Source organism: Manacus vitellinus, unplaced genomic scaffold (assembly GCF_001715985.3).
Source record: "Manacus vitellinus isolate BGI_N305 unplaced genomic scaffold, ASM171598v3 scaffold_3_pilon, whole genome shotgun sequence".
In the NCBI taxonomy this organism is placed as follows: Eukaryota; Metazoa; Chordata; class Aves; order Passeriformes; family Pipridae; genus Manacus; species Manacus vitellinus.
In genome coordinates this window covers 40,015,543-40,037,689 of record NW_021940535.1, presented here as the reverse complement: position 1 = coordinate 40,037,689, position 22,147 = coordinate 40,015,543, and the positions used below count along the sequence as shown (strand labels likewise).

General features: G+C 37.4%; 1 protein-coding gene across 6 annotated transcripts in view; it reads left to right on the top strand.

The window, feature by feature from the left end:
* Nucleotides 1–22,147, top strand: part of MPP7 (membrane palmitoylated protein 7) — a 142,812-nt gene that overhangs the window by 19,355 nt on the left and 101,310 nt on the right. For all 6 annotated transcript variants that reach the window (XM_008930068.2, XM_018075641.1, XM_018075640.1 and 3 more), the window contains exon 2: nt 17,405–17,566. In XM_008930068.2, the coding sequence (XP_008928316.2) occupies nt 17,530–17,566 (37 nt within the window). In that variant the 5' untranslated portion in view covers nt 17,405–17,529. The remainder of the gene's footprint in view (nt 1–17,404; nt 17,567–22,147) is intronic.

Sequence of the window (22,147 nt, the reverse complement as noted above, 5' to 3'; positions counted from 1 at the left end):
AATAAGACAGCACATTTATTGTGCCTAAACAAACCTGAATATAGATCTTCCTCCCCTTCTGATGTTAGGCTGATTTGTGTATTCTCACTTGGAAGTATGGGGAAAAAATTTGCATTTTTTCCTTCAGTTTGGAAAGATTTCCTTTCAACTGCAGGAAGAGCTGTGGAGACGATGGGATTTACACAGAAGTTTTGGAATATCTATGTATTGTTTAGGAGCAGACCAGGGAAATTTTGTCTTTTTATGTTTCAGATTAGGAAGAAATTCTTTACAGAAAGGGTAATCAGGCATTGGAATGGGCTGCCCAGGGAAGTGGTGGATTCTCCATCCCTGGAGGTTTTTAAGATGAGACTGGATGTGGCACTTAGTGCCATGGTCTGGTAACCACGGTGATAGTGGATCAAGGGTTGGACTTGATGATCTTGGAGCTCCAACCCAGCTGATTCTATGATTCTATGCCATGTTTTGCACCTTCTGCTAAGCTGGTTTTGTATCCATGGTCTGCCAAATATCAATGGGCTTAGAAGGCCTTAAGGATATATAGCAGAGCTGGTAATGCCGGTTTTTGTGGGGTCCAAGTGCTGCTGTCTCTGTGGGTGGTGGCAAATGGCTGCTGCTGGTTATTGTAAGCACCAGTGGCAAGGATTTGTGCAGGGTTTCAGAAAGCTCCAGTTCATTCAGCTCATGAGCCCACGTAGGTGTTGATTGTTTGTCATGATAATATATATGTGGGCTTTGTATTAAGACTGTAGAAAACTCTGTTTCTTCACAACCAAATTTGAAAGAATATCACTAGAATAGTTGTCAGGTGCTCTAAAATTGAGCAGTTCTAAAGATTTGCACTTGAAGCTTAATTGAGTTCATTTTGTATAAATGTTTTGATGGTCCTACATGACACAACACGCTCTTGGAACAGATGTCTCAGTCTCAGTTGTTACTGAAGTTGTAAAGCTGTAGCAAGGACAGGCTGTCACAGCGATTGCGGAAGGGAAAGGGAAGGTCGGCTGTGGTGAGGCAGTGGAAACTGGAACAGAGAACTGCATCGTGTTCCTGCCTCTGCAACTGAGTTGTTCTAGTGAATTTAATCACACTTTAATTAGTGTTTCTAAGTAATTAAAACCTTTTAAAGGTACTGCTAAATAGACATACTTGAGTTTGAGTTCCCAGTGCCAGTCCTTGGAAGGTGGCTTCCAAACATTCTCTCTGTCTGTTCTGCAGAGGCTTAAGTTCATCACAGCTGTGCTGTTGCACATGTAGGTCTTCATAGGTCTTCATTAAAATGCCCTTAAATATTAGACCATCTCAAAAAGGGCAGTACAAATTAATCAGTGCTCCTGACCCAAGCCCATCTGTGCCTTCTCTTTGAACTTGGGGTTAAATACAGTGATGCTGCCTTGCATGAATATTTTGGAAACGTATGAAAACTGTAATACTACAGAGAAGTTAAGTAAATCAAACTGTTTTGTAATAATCAGATTTTACAACAATTTATGTTAGCATTTACTTGAAAATAAATTTCCAGATTCTTATTTTATTTGTCCTGGAACGTTTTGTCTTTTTCTTAAGACATTCATTCCTTTTAATTAATGCCACTTTTTTTTTTTTCTCACAGAACTATACAGTGTACTTCCATACATTTTAATTTAAGCCGTTGGAGACCTTAACATGAATTATCTTATTTTTTTGTACTTTTACTGATAAGAATAAAGGGAAACTAGTGAATTTTTAATCTAATAATATTTTTGTTCTTAATTTCTGTGCAAGTAGCCAGTAAGTCATTGTTGAATTGAAAATATGAAGAATGTAATAAATAATTTTATATATCAATTAAAATTCAGGTATGCATTCCTATGAGAACACTTATGAGTATATAACCATATAGTTTCATTAAGAAAAGTGAAATACTAATCCTCATGATAGTTTAGAGGAATACACTGAATTTGCTATCTTTTGAGAAAGCAGAACTAGCAGATCTTCCTGTCATGCTTACTTTTTCGTTTGTATACAGGAAAATGAAAACAACCGTTCCTATGTTGAAATTCCTGCTGGGTCACTTGGATTTTAGGCTAGTTATTGAATTGAATTAGTTGAGTAATTTGAAATGAAGAAAATATTCTCTGCCTATGTAAAAGGGCTGTTAGTAATCCAGGGTGATACTTCAGCAAACTCTGTCCATTGGAGCCTATTTTAATTTATTCTGTTGTTAGACTTTGAAATTTAGACAATTATAGTGTATGAATATTTTTATAGATTCTTGCTTTTTGTCAGTTTTGACTAGGTACTTAAAAATAACAGGTGTCTTTTTGAAATGCACTTATCTTTAGAATTTTTTTTACAGTGAGAATTAACTTCTGATGTTTCAATATCTTTTGGTATATTGAACAAGTGGTGTGGAAATGCAGAAGAAGCAAAAGGTGATCCTGTCTTCAGAAATGCATTTGTTTGCAGCACATAAGGCCAATATGTAAGAGAGTAAAGACAGATGGAATCAGTGAGCATGGATTGTCCTGTACAATGAGCAAGATGTGGTGTATTTTGGGGAGTGTGAATACAGGGAGAATGATTACTTATGACTGTAAAATATGGACGTAGGTAACTCAGTGCTAACAGAGAACAACATGGGTTGTTTCAAGGTGTACTTGCTAGATTTTTATCAGAGGAGCCACCTTCCACTTCCAAGCCAGCTTTTCTGGTGAGGCTATTAGATATTACACGTCTTTAGCAAAGTTTGGAAGTAAACTTGATAGCAAATTCCCTGGTCATACTTGTTTGCACTTTCTTTTCAAGGATTCTTTCAGCTCTCAGTGAGTGCCAGGACAATTTTTTTCCTCATTAGCCTCATACTCTTCTCCCTTGCAGACATGAAGACTTAATTTTGCAGACTGACCTAAACCCACAGGCCAGGGTGGGTTTATTTGGGGTTGAAAGATAAGACAAAAACAATGAAATGTGTAACTGCTTATCACAGACAGTCCTGCTAAGCCTCTTCCAAGAAGTGGCTGGTCATGGATAGCAGGGTGCCTCCTTTCTGTTGTGTCAGCCACAAGAGAGAGTGATTGGACGGGTCACTTATGGTGTCTGGGGTTGTCAAACTCCTTGGGGCTCAGAGAGCAAAGGGAGGAGAGTGGTGGCCAGGGTGTGCTTAGCTCAAACTCGACCTGTCTGCTTCTGTACCAGTGTAGAACAGCATGTTTTGGTGCTTTGCATGGTTATGAAGAACTTATTGAGTGCCTAGTTGGTGTATTTTATTCTTTTTTTCAGAGTTAAATTGACAACTAGAGGCTTTGTTATTTCTACAGGCACTTTTCCCCCCCACCTCTTTTTTTAAGTTCCCCCTCATGCAGCAGTAATATGTTTATCAAACACTTGTGCATTTGCCCATCGATAACTATTGCACGAGCACCTGTGACATTACTAATAACTGATCTTTGACATACCGTAGATTTTATGGCTTTTGTATTAGAAGCGATAGTGTTATCACAGGGTGTTTAGTGAGTTAGATATTCTGCAAACCCTGTTGTTCTCGTTGCCTGTTACTGGGGGGAGATTAAAGGCTGGGCATGCCCAGTGTGGTTATTCTATATTTTTCGAGCATAGTAGTACAAAAGAGATTCTTTTTAAACCACCTATCACTACTGTGATTTCTTTCACTATTGTGATTTTTTCACTGCTTTCTAACCTAAAACTCATAGTTCTTATTATTTTTTCAGTACGTTTGTAGTTCCTGAGGGCCTGAAGAGGTTTTGCATGTGGCCAGAAGAGGAGGGAGATGAACAACTCTTGTTCATCCTCTTTTGTGACGATGTATAAGATACATATTCATCACAGAAGCACACTCTACTGATCTTCAAAAATGTGCTGTTTGATTATTTACATGTACTTACTTGTACATTTTAGGTGTGACTAGCCCTTGGAGGGGGAGTTGTTTGTTTGTTTTGAATTTGGTTATTATCATTTATCTGTTTGGTTTTGTGTACACTCCCGGCTTGAAGTAGTATGATGTGGGACTTAGAAAAAGAAGCTATTTAGTAAGCTAGGTTTGTATCTACAAACTGTGAAGTTATGAGTCTGTCTTATTCCTACTTGTTTTCACACTAGAAAACAGTGTGAAAAGAGTTCTCTTTCTTCTTCTCTCTGCCACCTTGCTTTCCCAGCTAGGTAGGGGCAAGGCAGAGGCAAGAGACTTTGATGACCAGAGGATCTGACCTCGGAGAAGCACAGCCTTGGGCCTCAAGAATGTCTTGACCAACAACATCTTCAAAACAGAGTTTCAAAAGAAAATACTTCTTTTTAAAAAAAAAACCCAACCCTATGCTTGACATTTAAATGAAGAGGAGTTTCCTTTTGAAAAATTAATTTGAATCTCTAAGGTTTTGGTCAAATGTTAAGCAGTAAAAACCCCACATCTCTTTCATCTGACCAATGCTAATCAAACTCATTAGTCCATTTGCAGAACAGCAAAGACCACTGGCCACGTGTTGCTGTTCTCTATGTTCAGTTGCTTTTTCCATTGGGCTGTTGGATGCAAGAATTTAGGGCACACTGAAAAACTCTTCCAGAGAGCTTCTGAGCTTCTGTACTTCCATTTCTTTTGCACTCCCTGGCTGCTGCTGGCTATATTGCATTCAGTTGAGAGGTGGTATTTTGTTTTGTTTCAAACTGGTGGGCTACATAATGATGAAATATCTTCTGGTATTCACTTAATAACTTCTAGGGAATTAACTTCTAGGTCCTAATGTTTGTTTAAGCTAGTTTATAATGTTATGAGTAACAATTACAATATTTGTGAAAATAAAGTTACATGTCAAAGCCCCCTTAGTATTCTTTAATCATACTGCCATACCTGAAATGAGCTGTGACAGTGATACTTTGGCAAATAATATACCATGAAAAATAGAGTTATACTCTAATATTTTCCACAAATCTGAAGCCTACCGATGAGTGAGAGAAGAGTAGTTATGAAACTGCATGAAATTTATACTACATAATTATATTGCTATACTGTAAAAGCTGACAGTGATGTGAAATTTGGCAGCAGATATTGCTGCTGCTTTTGCCCTGCTTTTGATCTTTATGACTTTTCTTCCTCTCCTCCTTCACCACCCTAGTTGGTCATAGAAGATGCAATGGGAAAATTCTGAGCAACATTTTTCTCTATCATGAGGCCAAATTTCCAGATTTTGTAGAAAATACTATTGCAGTTAGACTGACTTTGTCATTGATGAGTAGATTCTCTGTAAATCAATTCTGTTTTCAAGCACAGCACATTAGTTCAAGAATATTGAGGTCGTCAAATTAGGAGTTACATAGACCAGATGGCTAATTGGTTGCTGGAATATGATGATACTAGGTTTTATATTTGTGATTAAGCTGAGAGCTGTGTGGGAAATGCTAATACAGTCATCAGTAAGGAGCGGAAGAAATTTCCTTCATTTCCTCTGAAAAGAAACACAGAATGTTGTCACTTTTACCATATGGAATATGAAATCATATATCAAGGTTAATATATATCAAAGCATTGGTCGGGAAACCTGGAAGGATGAGAATTTTGATCAAAATAGAAGAAAGGGATGTGATTTGGGAAACGAGAGCTTACCTGGAACTCAAGCTATTGCAAGAGGGAAATACGTGATTTCCTATATACACCACAAATTGTGTCTTACATTTTAGACATTTTTCCTCTTCAAACTAGCATGTACTTTCTGGTGAATTTTCACAGATTGGCTTCTTTCAATAGGTATAAATTTGTTGGACATTCTTTACAAGACCATTACCAATAAAGGTAAGGGCTGGCTCAGTCTTGGGCATTTTAACTGAAAGAGAAGCACAAGTTATGTCCAGTGTTAAGGTGTGTTAGTTCAACACCAGGAACCCAGGCATTTCACTATGTACATTTGGTTTGAAGAGAAGTGACTTAAAAATTCACCATAGTGAGATGTTTTAAATATCTTATCGATTTTATTCCATGAATTTTCCCTCAACCTAGGAAATGTAACTGGTGTCACAGTGATGAGTCTGGTATAATGAATGTGTTCTGATGGAGCACACTATGAAAACTTGTGGTTTTGTCCCCTCTGACTTTTTTTGTGGTCTGCTCTTATTTAGTAAGTACTGCCTCTATAGTAAGAAACCAGACCACAAAATCTATGAAATACTTGTCATATATCCTGATTAGAAAAGAAGAAAAATAAGTGCCTTATTCATAGTATTCTAGATTGAAATGTTTTAAAAAACACCACTTTCATAAAAAGATGAATCGACAAAATGCAGTTGCAGCAACATTCTACAGTAATAAATTGCAAATATTTGTTTTAGTCGGCACTTCTCCAGTTTCCTAACTTTCTTAAAATTATCAGAATCCAGGTCCTTGTTTCTTGTAATTCAAGACAAGATATGTGTTCAACTTACTTAACTTAAAGATAGGAAGAACACCCCTTGGCTGTTAGGAAATTCAGTGGGTTTTCATACCTGTTGTGTTATTGTTTATAGATCACGTAATTTCACTTATTAAATGGTTTGCAGACAATTATTTCAGTAATGTTGTTTATGTAAGGTGAAAATGAATTTTTACAAGGAGGGGAAATAAAGCTAATTTTAACAATTTTTTTAATCAATATCAGTCACATATAAATAGAGCATTTTATATTTTAAAGTTCCATGTTGGATTCTTCTGTATATTTGCTCTTTATGCAACCATATATAGACCTGTGTGTGGTGTGAGATGAGAAGAGCTGTTTTGTTATTACCAAAGACAAGATGAAATCTGTGTTGACTTACAAAAAGTGCAGGAGCTCCCTCTCCTGGCTTAGAGTGCTGTAAGTTGGAAGTTTTTGGGGATGTTTTCATTTCATCACATTAAAAAATCTCTTACTTTGAATACTTGTCTGGTGTCTTTCAAGTCCGGGTAAAATTTGGTTCAGCCCAGAATTTGGTTTTGATGCCCATTTGGGTTCTGCTCTGAGTGCAGTATCCATGTTTCTACTGCCTGGCTCTGGAACCTCCACAGGCAGCAGATGTCCTGTCTGTCAGTGTGGTAGTGCTGGGATGGTCACCACAGCGAGGGTTGATGTACTGTAAGCTGCAATTCCAGTATGGTCTCTTCATTTAAGTTCCACCTGTCACCCCTCTTAAGAGTAATGTGTGTCCTTGATGGTCACTTAGCACAAAGCCCTATAAATCAGCCTGAGTTTACAAAGGAGAAGTTTAAGAGAATTAAAGAAGCTTTACAGTTGATCTATGTATTGTGACTCCTTTCCTCCCCTTCCCTCCCATCCATCTAGGGAGTGGTAGGAGAGAGGAGGCTTCCTTGATGTTTGTCATTATTCAGCCTTTCTCCTTTCATAGCCTCATTAATCTTGCAAATCCTCAGAGAAAATGGATGGTTCTGTAGATACTTAAATATGGTAGGGTAGCACCTGAGTGTTTCCAGCTACATCATTCTCAAGGGTAGGAACCTGACTGGAAAAGGTGGCACTGGAGACAGGTGTCTTACCCTAGCTGTTAAAAAAACCCAAACCAACAATGAAAAAACCCAGTGAATTTCTGAATTCTGAGAATGCAGGATGATTAAAAAATAAGTACTTAACTCACCTCTGTCAGTGTTGTACCTTTAAGTCATCTATTAAAATAGGAACCAAGAGTGCCATAGCCACTGTTCAGTTCTGTATCTTACCATCTCAGGGATACTAATGCAAGGAACACACATCATTACGTACTTGAAAAGACTGTTACTTTGCAGTGACTACAATTTTTGTACAATATATATGTCTCCTGAAGTAGCTCCACTTAGCTGAACTCAGTTACCTTCCATCCATCTATTTTTTTAGACTTCCTAGATATTCTAGCTTTTCAGTTCAGAGGAATACACCCTCTTATAGGAGTGTAAGAGGGTATATGACATGTGTGGGAACAGTGCACATTCCTGTATTAACTTTTCCAGTGCTATTAGGGAATTTTCAGTTATGGCATCTCAAAGAAACATTTTACTGTTGTATAGTTTTGCACTGCAGCATCAAAACTTCTGTATTCACAATATTTTATTTTTCAAAGCATTAGATTTTTAAAAAATGTTTATACACTTTTATTTAACTACACTTGCTGTCCTAGCAAACTGTTTTGTATAGCACCTTTGTCATTTCCTAATAAACTTCAAGATGTGTAAGTTGGAGAGGATCAATGAATAAGAAAAAATGTCAAAGGTTCACTATCAAATTGCTTAGCTCTGATTTATACAGTTTCAGACAAGAAAAAAAAGAAAAATACTTTGGTATTTCTAGCAAATGCCAAAATAGAATCAATGCAGTATTGTTCACCTAGTTAAAATTCCAAAATCCAGGAAATGCAAACATTAAGTTTCCAACAGCAACATTAACTTGGACTCTTTGCATATCCTGTGTTTTCCTGGTATACATTAAGACTTAAAGCAATGTATTAAGCTGTGAGTTGAACAAGAAAAACAGAAAAAAATTCTTCATGTAGGTAGCACTGCCAAGTTAAGTTCTGTTACCATTTGTGTTTATTGACCTTTTATAATTTTAGATTATTTTCTTCATAAAGATTGACTATGATTTCTTTGGCCAAATGAAGTGAAACCTGAGAGTTTGTCTTCACTGCAGTGCGAACTTGACATACAGTTTACCCCTTGCCTTAAATCTGACTCTTCTTCATCCATCAGTATTTCAGATTCGAATTAAGTGGCTTTTAAACTTGAAAATATGACTTGAACCTCAGAGGCAGTCTGATTGCCGTGGGAATATAACTTAGGCTATATAGACTGCCTAGACAGAACTTAGAATTAATTCCAATTGGTATGTTTTGCTAATTAAATTTGTGCATAACTAAAATGTGCAGAGTGGCTGTACTCAGAGTAAATCAAGTTTAAAGATGGGCTGTATCTCTTTTGAATGCTACTGGATAATTTTGGAAACAGTATATATGCTTGGTTCCAAAATTTTTAGAGAGTATTCCAGATGTTACTGAGTGTTGATTATAAGTAACTCAGAACCCTGCTCTGAGGGTGGTTCCAGCCTGGAGATGGTACAGAGCTGCAGGCAGACAAATCTCCCCTTCTGATCTGTTCCTATCTGTGGCTGCTTGCACATGCCATACACTTAAGGCTTCTTGCCTGTGTGAGCTCAGCTAATCCATGTTCTAGAAGAAAGAGAAGAGCCTTAAAGGAGATATTTGGAGAGTGGTAAAGCGAGGATTTGCTGGTCAGAAATAGACTTGGAGACTGACTCTAGTTTGGAAAGCAGTGGTGTGAAAAATAGAGAGGGTCATTAGGGCTGGAGCAGTTGTGGGATGCGAGTAGAAATGGAGATGAGAAAGTTAAACTGTAAAGGAAATAAAAGTGAAGTGTTAGGAGATGGGAGTATTTGTAAAGAGAGGGGGTAAAAGCAAGGTTGATTAGGGGAGGTTCATGAATTTGTGACAAGAATAGTGAGTACATAGCAGTGTCATCCAGGGGAAAGATAAAATGGTCATAGATATGAAGCAAGAAACTGCAAGGTGGAGTTGGGACAGTGGGGTCTGAGAAGGGAAAACTTCATTCCTGGAAAGAGGGAAATGGAGAAAATGAAGATAATGAAAATAGAAATGGAAGGAAGTGTGTGCTGGATGACAAGTCATACAGTGGCTTTGATGCTTTGGTGCTGCCAGAGCTTGCCAGGTAGGAAGAGAGGAGGAGGGGAGGGCGTGCAGCAGGAAGAGAGCTTTTTGGTGGCATTTGGGAGTTAGTTGGAATTGGAGAGTTCAAGAATAAAGAATGCTCATGGGGAGCTTTCAGAGAGGAACAGAAGACTGCACAAAGTGTCTGGTACGTTTGATGTACCAGCAGTGCAGAGACACTGGAACGTGTTACTGCCTGGCTATTCACCTTCACCTTTGTTTTCCTCTACAAACTTAGTATCACAAAGAAGTTTGTCTTGCAAAACTTGTAAACTTCTGAAAGTCAGGCACAGACTTCTCTGATTAGCTCTCTGCCCGTGTGCGATATTTGGGTTTTGCTGTGCACGTGTACACACAGGGAAGTTTTTTGTTACTTATGCTTAAGATGCAACTAATAAAGTACCACTTAATAAATCAAAACTTTTTTTCAAAACTGAGCTAAGACATACTTTTTAAAGTGCTCATATTGAATTTTAAAACTTCACATTAAAGAAAGCAGTCTGAAACTTATTAAAATGAAAATTATTGTAGTGAGGGTTTTTTGATAAAAACATATGTTAAGAAAGTAGGGTTTATTTGTTTATTCTTCTTTTGCTTTCAGAAAAAAATACTTGCTTAATTATTCATTCATCTCTTCCCTTCACCCACCTTCTCCACCACGAAAAAAATAAATCATCACATTTTGACAGAAGCGTATTATGGAAGATTATTCTGAACAAAGGAGAAGTGTTCAGAAGATTAGTTAATCTGAAAGAGGAGGAGTGATCAAAGTTTCTGTAATAAAATATAGAAGCATTGTAAACTATCTGTGCCTTATTTCGCTGTAGGCGTGTTCAAAATTTTGAATTTGAAAAATAACATTCTGACATTGGAGGGGATGTTTCTGAGTTTGAAATGATAGTTTGAACATTTATGTCATTCTGAGGGTGATTTTTGGATATGGCTGTTTAACAGACCTGAGAATTGGTGCATACATGTTTTCTTGAGCCACAGGACAATGAAGTAAATAATGCTGTTGACACTAATACATGGCTAAAATATTTAAATCAATTAAATATTTGCTAGTTTATTAATCCTGGTTCTATTTCTATCACAGATTTTCCATCAACTTTTGTAAATGTGGGATCAAACTGCATTATAATACTATTAAAATATGAAGTATATTTCTAAAATTGGAGTTGCAGAGCCCTTTGGTGCAAAACATTTGTAATTGTCTGTTAGAGAAGGTTGAGGTTATTGGATGACTCATTGCAGCAGGTTTTTCTGAACTCTCATTTATAGGAAAATTGTCATTTTTTTCAGTATTTTGGGGGTCAGTAAGGTTTATAATTTACTGTAGTTACTTACACTTTTCAAACAGACTATCAGGAAACCATGCCAGAACAAAACTATTTTTGCAGGTAATTAATGGAGAGGCTGAGGTACCTGCTGACAGCTATTTTCCAAGAAAAGGAATGGTTTGCAGCTAGGGGAAAAGTGTTAAAAGTGTGCCCAAACCAGTAACTCAAACTGAAAGAGCAACCTTTGATCTGAGACATAGTTTAGGTCACACTTTAATGAATAGCTTTATTAAACTAGTATATTAAACTAATATTATTCTGTCAGTTGGTACATTTTATTTGCAGAAAATTGGATCTGTCTAAGGGTATCTGACATCGACAACAGTGATGCTGTTTTAAATTAAACTGGTAGCTTTAGTGTATTTATTTAAAGGAATGTTTTCATGCATTTAAAGGAATTCCAACACTGACATTTAAAATCTGAGTCTGGACAGAGCTCATGTGGGGGGTTTTGTGTTAAAGACAGGAAAGGTGCAGGTTGCAAAAAATCTTGCCTACAAAAAGATTTGTAATATTGCTACTTATTGAAAATATTTCACTTGTAGCATGGGGGTGTTTTCAGGCTGCAAAGTCTAAAATTTTTAAATTGCAAACTATCATAATATATGAATTAATAACTATATTACTATTTTATATCTTTATATATTCTATATTTTATTTCTATTTTTTCTGTGTTAGATCATCTCACAGAAAGAATTTACTTCACAATTGTATTTAAAGAAGGTTTAGATAAAGGTGGCATCTAGATAAGCAGTTTTTATGCTATAGTCTCTCTCTAGGGGAAGGAATATTTATAGAGGAAAACAGTGATACCAGTTTCAGTGTTGTTATTGGAGTTGTTTAGGTAAGTGATATTTTTCCATTGACACAGGATTATGCTCTTCAGGAGAAGAAACTTATTTATTGCTGAAGTTGTAAAGGAAGGAAATCATGTGCTGTGCTCTCTTTCCCTCTCCTACCTGTCTTCTGAGCCCTTTGAACAAACTCAGTCAAACATGACAGAAAAGATGTCGGTATATGAGCTTCTGGTATGTTTTTGGAAATGTGTGGTCAGGTAGTGATTGGAGTTGTGTCTTTTCTGTTAATGATCCAGTGAGGGAAGTGTCTAGTGAGAGCTCATCCTTGTAGAGGAAGAGAATAAAATTATGAAGGTCCAAACATGTAGCCTTGGCACCACAAGCAGGATAGGCACTCACAGGAAATCAGCCTTACTTTGTTCTAGTGTTGATCAACTGCTGGAAATAACCACTACAGACTGTGATGGGGTATTCATTTCTGTCTTAATGTTTTTCAGCACATGACTTCTTAAATACTCTCTCTTTGTAGTAGTAATTATAGATTTTATCATTTAGATCATATTTTTTTTCCCCCATCTGTAAAAATTTTCCTGTAAGGAGAAATCAGAGAGATCCCTCTTCTGATGCATCAGTGCTTCACAGTTAAATTTGAGACATGGAAATACAAGGCACACTACAAGATATAATGAGTTCACAGGTATTTTTTTTCCAAACTGCTTATTTGTTACAGATGTACCCACAAATGTATAAATTAAATGTCAAGCAGTTAATATGTTTTCAGTGTATGCTTAAGAGTGTCTGAATTCACATCAACTATTCTCAAAACCTCAAAAACAATGTGAAGTTTTTTCTAACATCCCTATGACATAAACTAAGCACTGATGGAACATTATACCGAAAAATATTATGCAGAAGCCTTTAATTTTTCTGATGGCTGAAGATTGATATGATGGCAAGACCGCAAGAAGGTTAATGAAGGCAGCTGTTGGCCTTTTCAGTTTTCAGTCCAGGTTTTCTGTCTTTTGGTATATTAGTTAATAACATTTGGTAGTTCCATAGATATTCCTTTTTTTTTTTTTTTTAATAATTGGACTCTATACACAGAATTTTTTGCCACTCTTAATTTTTGTCATACACACAGCTGAGTGAGTCAAAGGTAGCTTCTTGCTTCTGCAGCATCTTTGAAGTCTCATCATGTTTGTGCACCGTGTCCTCTTTGCAGTGATTCCAGTTCAAGATTTTTGGAAGGTTCCTGTTGCCAGCATACCTGTACTACTTGTAAGGGCAGCTGACCAGCTTTGGAAACCTGTCAGGAGCCACAGGCAGGTTCCAGTACCCTGTCGGAGACCGTGTGATTGAGGAGGTGAAAACTTCCTCAGAAGAGTGTAAGGATTTGATAGATCCCATTACATTACAACTTCCAAAAGAGTAGAACACCATTTTCAATTCAGATTTTGTCTACCAAAACAGTCTAGAAAACCTCCCTTGGCAATTTCCTGTGCTGACTAGGTTTTGGAGACTTGTATACACGTCTGTAGTAATTCAATTACTTGAGGCTCCATAATGAACACAGGACTGAATGGCTGTCAAATTTCCTGTCTCCACATGAAATCTCTATCTTGTAGTTCAAATACCATTTGCAGGCATTCTGGTTTAGTTCTGGAAATCAAGGTTATAGTCATCATAATTGTAGCATCCTTTAGAAAAAAAGACTGAATTTTCTTGTATCAAACAACCTGGGTTTATGTGTCCCATCCCCACCCCCTCACTCCTCCCCCAATTTGTAGCATCACTAGGTTCATACTTTTAATGTTTTTATGTGTCATAAATCAGTCAAAAGTCTTCAGCCTGCTTTTCAAATGTGAAGAAAATCAATCCATATTCATTAAAGTGCCAAAAATATCGAGTAACTTATAAAACATCCTTTCAGAAATAAATGTTACGGAATTTATTGAGTTTTGGGTGGGGGGTCAAAGATAGAAGCAAGACTTCATGCGTTCTATCTCCAAATGCATGGTGCTTGCCATAAACACAAATTTGAATCAGCTTTCCTGCCCCACCTTTTGTAGATCAATGAACTTGACTAAAAGAAAATGCATGCATGACTAATAGAGTCACTTCCGTTCAAAAGCGGTAGAGAATGCTAGAAAGAAGCTCTTAAAGCTGAAATTATGTGGAAGGCCATTCATCTTGGCGCTCTTCAGCTGCCTCTCACTGCTTTATCTGACAGCCTCTGTCTGTCCTTGCCAGTCAGCCAGACAACACGGATGATCGGGAACAAGATTTATCCCCTTATCCCTTGGTGAGGGACCTCTCTTACTTGTGGGTTATTCAGAAAAATGGTTCCCTTGGAGAGCTCTGATTCTGGAATTCAGCTGTTTTGGAAGGTGCTTGCAGGGGGTTTCTGCCCCGCTCCTGTCTAACCAGGGGATGTGTTATGTCACCATAATGAACTCGGTGGTGGAGGTGGCTAGAATTGCGTCCGCCTTGGTGACCGTGCTTGAAGCATTTCTGTACCTTTTACAAGCATCGAGGCTTTTTTTTTTTTTAATACCTTCCGTTCAACCCAAACACCCTAGAAACAGAGATGCCTTTCGTTAGGCAAGTAAGCACAGGCAGAAATGATCAAAATGATGCATTTTATTGTTTCATTTTGATCAGTTATTTACCCCTTGGTTTAAACAATTGAAAGCAGAAGCAGGAGGCAGAAGCGAGCGGGGCCTGGCGGGCGGCTCCTGCTCTCGGCGTGTGGGGCGGCGGCCGCCAGGGGTCAGGCGGGAGCCGCGAGGGGCCGTGAGGGGCCGGGCGGGAGGAGCTGTGTGCCGGCGGCGGGTGCCAGCAGAACCCGATACGGTGCGATCTATAGAAGCAAGGTACAACTGGAATAATGAAATTTCAAAAATAAGCCCTTTTTAAAGCCTGGTTGTAACAGTCCTGCTGGGTATTGTAAATGCCTCAGGTGCACTTGATACTGCTGTTACGTTCCTGGCCCTGGCTCCTAATTTTTATGGAAAGATGGATTGAACTTCAATTTAGGAATATTCGGTAATCCCTCTCAGGACATACTGTAACAGCTGGTATTTCTGTGTTGCAGCAAATCGATTCCATACAGCAGTCAGCAATGCCTATGGCTGGGCTCCGGCAAAAACTTCCAAAGCATTTTAAATAAAGTGAGCCAAAGAAAATAGCATCATCACTGCAAAAATGTAGCTTAATTTGCACGTTAGGAAAAAAAAATCCCTGTCCCATTCCAGCAAAATATTAAGCATTTTACTGGTAAGGATTTCATCAGCTCATTTATTTTTCATTAATATATATTTAGGATCTGGGGGGAATAACTTTATGTTGTATATAAGTTTCTTAAATAATGAGGAGCTGGATTTTTTTTCCCTGAATGATTTACTGTGAAATAAAGAAAAACAAACTGATGGAGTTTAAATACATTGCATGTATGTAGATCAGCAAGATTTTCCACATTTTGCAGTGAACTTTAGGGAAATTCTTCTTGAATTTTTGATTAATAGTAATGTGCTTATAATGAGAATGCCTTGTTTGGCATTTTTTTTTTTAATAGATGAAAGTACTTTAAGCTGCATATAACTCAAAGATGTCCCATTAATAGTCAATAGTTTTGTTTTAATCTGTTTCTTACACATGCAAAAAGTGGAAATGCCTCCATCCTTTGTGCGGCTGCCGTGGTGTGCTCACGCTGGGGACTGTCCCTGAGCTTGGGACAGGGCTCTCCTTTACGTGTTAAACAGAAAACAAGCAGAATTAATCTAAAATGAATATGTTCCTTTTTAATTGGTACAACGTGTCCTTGGCTACGATGTCTTTTTTTTTTTTTCTTTTAAACTTCACCCTGGCTAGCTTTGCATAAAGACGTTTTACAACTTTGTCATCATAAGATGAGCTTTCCCTCTGAAATACTTAAATTCCTTATCCCTGTTTTAAATTTTAAGTTAATGGATTTTTGTGCTGATTTGATGCATGTCAAAGTATTTTTTTGGAAGCTGATGCTTTTTTACTGAAAACTTACTTTTTTTTCTTCACCACAAACTTTTATAACCTAAAAAGCCCCAAACTCTTAAACAGTGTTAGTAGACAGGTTTTTAAGTTCTTATTGGGTTCTTTTCATCATAGAAGAAGTTGACCAGAGTGTAACTTGTGCTGTATTTGCTGTCTTACTTAAAAAGTCCACCCAGATTCACTGGGTAAACAATTAGGGGACAAAAAAAATGAAACTTAAAAGTTGCCAGACTATTTAAACTATAGGCTCATGCCTAGGGATGAGTTAACAACTAGCTTATATCTACTAATTGATTTAAAACTTACTGAACAAAATCTCGTGGATGGCCCTTAATATGTTGCAATACTTTTAGCTACATGAGGACTTTTTTTGGTGAAAAACAGAATTTTGAACAGCATACAGTGTTTACAGCACCTGTATATTACTCTTCCACAAGACTGTTGCCAAGTACAAATGTGTCCAAAATATGCATTTTCAGAGCCAAGATGACTTCAAAAGTCATTCTGATTAATATGAATGTGCTTTAAAAAAACCCAACAAAAAACAAACCAGCAATAGCAGCAGCAAAATGCTCTATTTGTTTATTTTCTTTTGCTAAAGCAGAACTATGCTGCTTTCTTTCTTCAAGGATCCTTTTTGTTTACTGAAATGTGGAGAAAACCCTTGTTTTCTGTTAGCTTCTACTTCCCCCTTTCCCTTTCTTTACCCTGCAAACACATCAGCCTCTGACCTGCTATTAGTAGACATTTCCAGTCTTAACTCTGACTTTCTTCTAACAAGTTTGTGTTCCAGTTTCATATTTTAACATACTTGAATTTAAATACATTCACTTATATTTGAGATTAGTTTTAACTTTTTTTACATTTGCTCTGAATTTTCCTCAAGAAGTGGTTAAAAGAAAGACCCCACATTTACTATCAGTAGGCCTGTGCAATTATTAAAAAATATGTGTTAAAGAAATACTGATTTTGTAGTAATGAATCACAGAAAAATTCCTTACCTGGTAATGAACTCTGCGAATCAAACTGCAGTTTACCTTAGAGAAGCGTTTGCACTAGTCCTGCTTTTAACAACTCCAGTTAAAAGTCAGATTACATTTCCAGATTACAGATAAAAATTGAATGTCAGATCTCAAATGACCTGAAAACAGTTGAAAGGAGGTTAAATAGAAACACTGAATAAATTATCATACTAGTAAGCAATTTTATTTTCTTGAGATAAGTAGTAGCAAAATTTGAGTGACTTCAGTTATTCACTGTTTTAATAAAATATTCCTAGACTTTATTTCCAAAATACCCGGCCTGCTGGAATTAAAGAGTATAATTTACATGAGAGAAATGTGTCAAATGATTTTTAATGCAGAGTAGAATTATAGGCTAGACTGAAGAAAACAAAACTTGTTTTACCTGGGGAAACAAAAATCTTAACAGTCATAAGTAAGTGCAAAGCACTTTGTTTTGAGAGTCTTAAATAAAAGCTTATTTCATGATAATGGTTGGATTTGGTTAGCTGCAGTAATTTACGGTTTAACAATGTTCTTAACTGTAAAACTCTGTTTCTGTTCTTTCTAGGAGACGCTGGGAGATAGCATAAATCTTGGTAGACAACTTGGCTGCAAGCAGTTAAACCGAAATTAACTTCTGCCTTGTGGCTGCAGTGCTGGGTTGGGTTCCTGCGGGACACTGCAGACTCAATCATGCCAGCGTTAGCAACGGGAGCTGCGAGTGACACAGGTACGCGGGCCGAGGGGGCTGCACGCCTCCTCCAGAGCTTGTTTGTTCTCAACACATGCTTAATTTAAGACTTTAAACGTAACCTTTTATCCCTGAAGTTAAGTTAGATCTGTGAAACACCACAGACAAAATAAATTAATTTTAAAAGGTCCCACCACCACCTTGTTCCCCTCCGTACGCAACCCCCAAAACAGAACAACTCCAAACGATATTATATATGGATCTGAAGAATTTGGATTCATCTCTGAGCATAGTTCTTACAATGTTAACTGGAAAAAGGAGCAGGAAAAAAAACCATCATGATATCATGCATGCCTTAATATGTGCAGCAGTCTAGACTATCCCCTCTGTGAGTTACAGTTATCAGTGGAGTTATTTCTGAACACAGACTATTCGGTTTGACAACTCTTTAACAAATTAGGAGAAGAAAAATACTGTCTCAAGTTCTGTTCCTTCCCTTGCCTTCCATGTCAGAGCCCAGTTCCTGTCACTGACTGCAGGCAGTGGGAATGCAGCTATGTAGCTTTCCACAGTTTTCACCTTCTTTGCAATTTTAAGTTATATTCAAAGATTAAATCTCATCTTCTTGTTATGCTGGCATTCTCTCTCTCTGACGGTATTTTTGACCCTTTGTTAGGGACAACTGAAGTTAATATTTTTGCTCGAGGGTGTTTGTTAAAAAAGGTGATGCAGCTGAGGTTATAACACAATATAAAGATCCCTCGTTCCACCCCCAGCTTTCCATCCCTGTGCCATGTAGTTTTAAGCCCAAGAAGTAATAGCAGAATTTGGAAAATTAAGAGGGAGATTTCAAGTCAGGAATCCAAAAAGTATTTGTATAAGAACTGCATTTTATTCTTATTTTAAATAGACTGTACAGTGCAGTGATTTTTCCCCCCTATGCCTCAGGTCCATGTAAAATTTATCTTAGATGAAAATGTTAATCTTTAGAATTGATGTGTGTGTTTTTTGTTACAGGGGTAGGGAGGGTTGTGTTTGTGTTTCTGTCTCCTTATTCCTGTGTTTAAGGGATTTGACTGTCACCTCACCAAATCCTACCTCTGCATACCTTTCTTTTCTCCCTCTTTCCCCATGGAGATAAGCGAGTTGCAGCTGTTCAGTTTGCTAAAGCTGCGTTTTTGAAGATGTGTCAGTGTCTACTCTGTATCTTTGCTTTCTTTATCATGTAACCTTTTGTGTCCTTTCAAAATGTGCCTTAATTTTTTTTTTTAAATTATTATTCATTTGTTGTTTAAAGAATGTTAATATGTCCAAAAGTAATAGTTGTGGACATCATCTCTGAATAAAGGAAGAAAAGGGCTCCAAAAAGTGAAAAAAAAAATCTTAATTTTAAAATAGTGTGTGTTAAAATGCCCCTACAAACATGTTTTACTGAGCTATTTAATCAGTACGATGCTGCAAATACACCCTTAATAATTAAGATGTATGGTAAAGCTCAGGTATCTCCATTGTCCCGTGAAATCTATCATAAAATATGATACACACCATTAATATCTTACTGTTAAATAATACTTGTTAAAAACTTTTTTTTTTCTACTGCAAGTTGTAAATTGTTTCTCTAAATAAAAATCGGCATTTGGAGAGAAAAGAGAGTAATTTGTTTTTTATTCCACTTCCTTTACAATACTTCCTGATGGGGCTGATAGGCATTTAAGTATTTTTGGAATGGTTACATCAAACTGTGCTTTCTACCCTGGTTATGGTGCAGGTGGTTTCTAATCGAAGCCCTGTTCTCCTGCTGTTCCTCTCACTGGTAGATTAAAAAAAGTGAAACAGAAAGATTTCCCTGCCTCTGTTGTTCCTTGGTGGATAAGCTGGTGTTCCTCTCGCCCTCCCTGCACAGACTGGTGTTGTGACATGTAATGAGTTGAAACTGCTTTAGTCCATGAGGGGTCTTTTTGGGGCACTGGAGGGTTGGCAAGTCACTTAGTGGGACCTTTAGGGTAGGGATACAACCTTGTTCAGTCTGTTTGCTGAGACTCTCTTTTATAAATGCATTCAGATAAAATGCAGCCTAACCTATTTTTCTGTCTGATGGATCCTGAGTGAAATAAAAGTCAACCTAGATTTAAAAACAGATGAAAGAATTCACTGAGGACTAGTAAATAGAAATGTATCATCTGTGAGTATTGAAAGTTGCCCAGTCATGGACCATTGGACACTCAGTCACTAGTATGGGAGCATTAATGATTTTCTTTTTTTTTTTTAATCTAGTCTGAAGCCTCAGACCACTGTCAAAAGCAGGAGAGTGTTTGTGAGGGGCCATATTTGATCAGACTAAATGTTGACCTGCTTGTGTCAATGTGACATTGCCTTTACTTCATCAACAGCCTTTATTAGAAGTGTCACCATGTACTTGCAGCTGCTTCCTTATATACTTGCTTTTGTTATACCATGTTTTAACCTGTATATTCTTCTGAACACAAACCATGCCTCTTAAATCTGTTTTGAGAGTCATTTAAACTATGGTAAATCAAAATCATGGCTACACTATTTGCAATCTTTTGTTTAAAACATTGTTCTACTAGAAAGGGACTTTTAAATTAATCTCATTCCTTACCACTAACTGTAAGACAGAGGAGAAAGGCTTATGTATAAGCACATGCTTCCTTCTCTTCCACTCTCCATTAGCCATATAGAAAACCTATTTTTATCCTACAATAATTTAAAAGAGTTACTCATTGTTTATAACGTGTGTGTGTGATCCTCCCTCAAGGTTTATAGTCTTGTCAGTGTCAGGTCAAGATCATCTTAAAGCAACCATCGTGAATGGGAGGCTGAGCTCACGCCTGGGGCTGCATCTGACGCTCTCAATAGTTTGTGTTGCAGAGTCTGCCTGACCTCTGTGTGCGAGCCCATCAAATAGAGTCTGAAGGCTGAGCAAGAAGACCTGTATTTTTGCAGGAAAAGCAAGTCTGTGAGATCTGGCATTCACTTGTCTGGTATATTTAGGAAGATTTAAGATTGCAGTTCTGGCTTCACATTAGTAGATGGCAGCTTTGTTGCTGACTTTGGTGGAGCCAAGATGACATCATTATGCTTTAAGTGTTGTTTTAATGTGAAAAACATCGTAAACTTGTTACAGATTTCTTTCCTCTCAACGCTGTATCAAGCTTGCTTAACTGACGAATTTAAAAATGCTTTTCTGTTTGTCCTCAAAAACTAGTGCACCAATGTGCAAAGCAGACTTTGTGCTTTTGATTCATGTATTGTCAGCAGGAAAACCATATTTATGGGCCAAGTTTAGCCACCAAATAAAACTGTGTGAGATTGCTTATATACAGTGAAAGTCAGAAGCAGTTCTTGAATTTGAATATTGTAAATTCTAGAAAGAGAAAATGTGCAGGGCTTACATTTGTTTCTTCTTGAGAATGTATAGGAGCAAGCACTGTGCCAGATAGGGGAGTATTTTCGGTATTGCAAACCTACAAAACTAACATGTTAGTTTTTTAATTTAAAAAAAACAATACATTTGTTACTAACTGAATTGTAGTTCACATGACCTTCAAAATATTCCAGTTTTTGGTGTTTTCTTCTCTGTTTTGTAATAATACTTAGTAGATGTGCGAAAGCTGTTCTAAATGCTAGGTATTTTTCCAAACTGCATTTTTAGTAGTGTATTCTGTGATTCTTTAAGAATTCCCTTGACCTCTGAAGCTGAGTGCTGCTGATGTGGATGTACTGAATGCTGGTGGAAATATTTTGCTGCGATAGCTCCACAGTCCATATGGATTACCTCCCGGTGGCGCCGGCCCACTGCAGGCAGTGCGAAGTGCAAAGGAGATTTTGCAGTCATCGGAACATAAAAAGATGTTATCCTTGCTTTTATTGTTTTCATACAGTTGGCTTCCCTTTATTTACTACTATATTAATGCATTTTAATCAGCTTGTGAGTTTCAGTGGGATCTTTTCTAAGCATGCTTGACAATGAAAAGGATAAAAAGGAGAAAGAAAAGAAACACTAATAATATGAAGAAAAAGCTGAGTAGTTGGCTGAGCTGAGAGGGGGGACATCAGAAACATCTATAGGGAAAAAACCCAAATTAATCTGAAGTGCTAAAATTTCTATTTTAGCCTTTTGAACCAGATTTCAGGATGAGGAGGGAGATAGAAATCAGGGAGTTCTATTTTTACAGCATGTTTAAAAAATGTAGTAATGTAAAATGGTGGCCAGAGATCTGGGTTCATTATTATGAGATGAAGAGAAAGGTAATTTAGGAGAGCGATGAAGGAAAGATTTCTGGGAGTAGCTCTTCCGTTGGAGGCTGCCAGGGCAAAGTCTTGCAGGGTGATTGAATCCTGCTCCAAAGTGCCTTTGCTGGTGTGCCGGGGTGGAAACAGAGCGCAGGGAAAACCTTCGCTCCTCTGCTTCCCGCTGCCGCTCACGGCTTAGGCACAGGGGTGCTGCAGCAAGTGCGGGAGGTAAATGATGCCTTCAGCTGCTTCACGATTTCAAGGCTACTGAAATTTCTCACCACACTGAAATGCACAGATATGGCTAGATATTCATGAAAATGGATATGCTAGCTGAGGCAAAATTTATACTGAATTAATAAATAG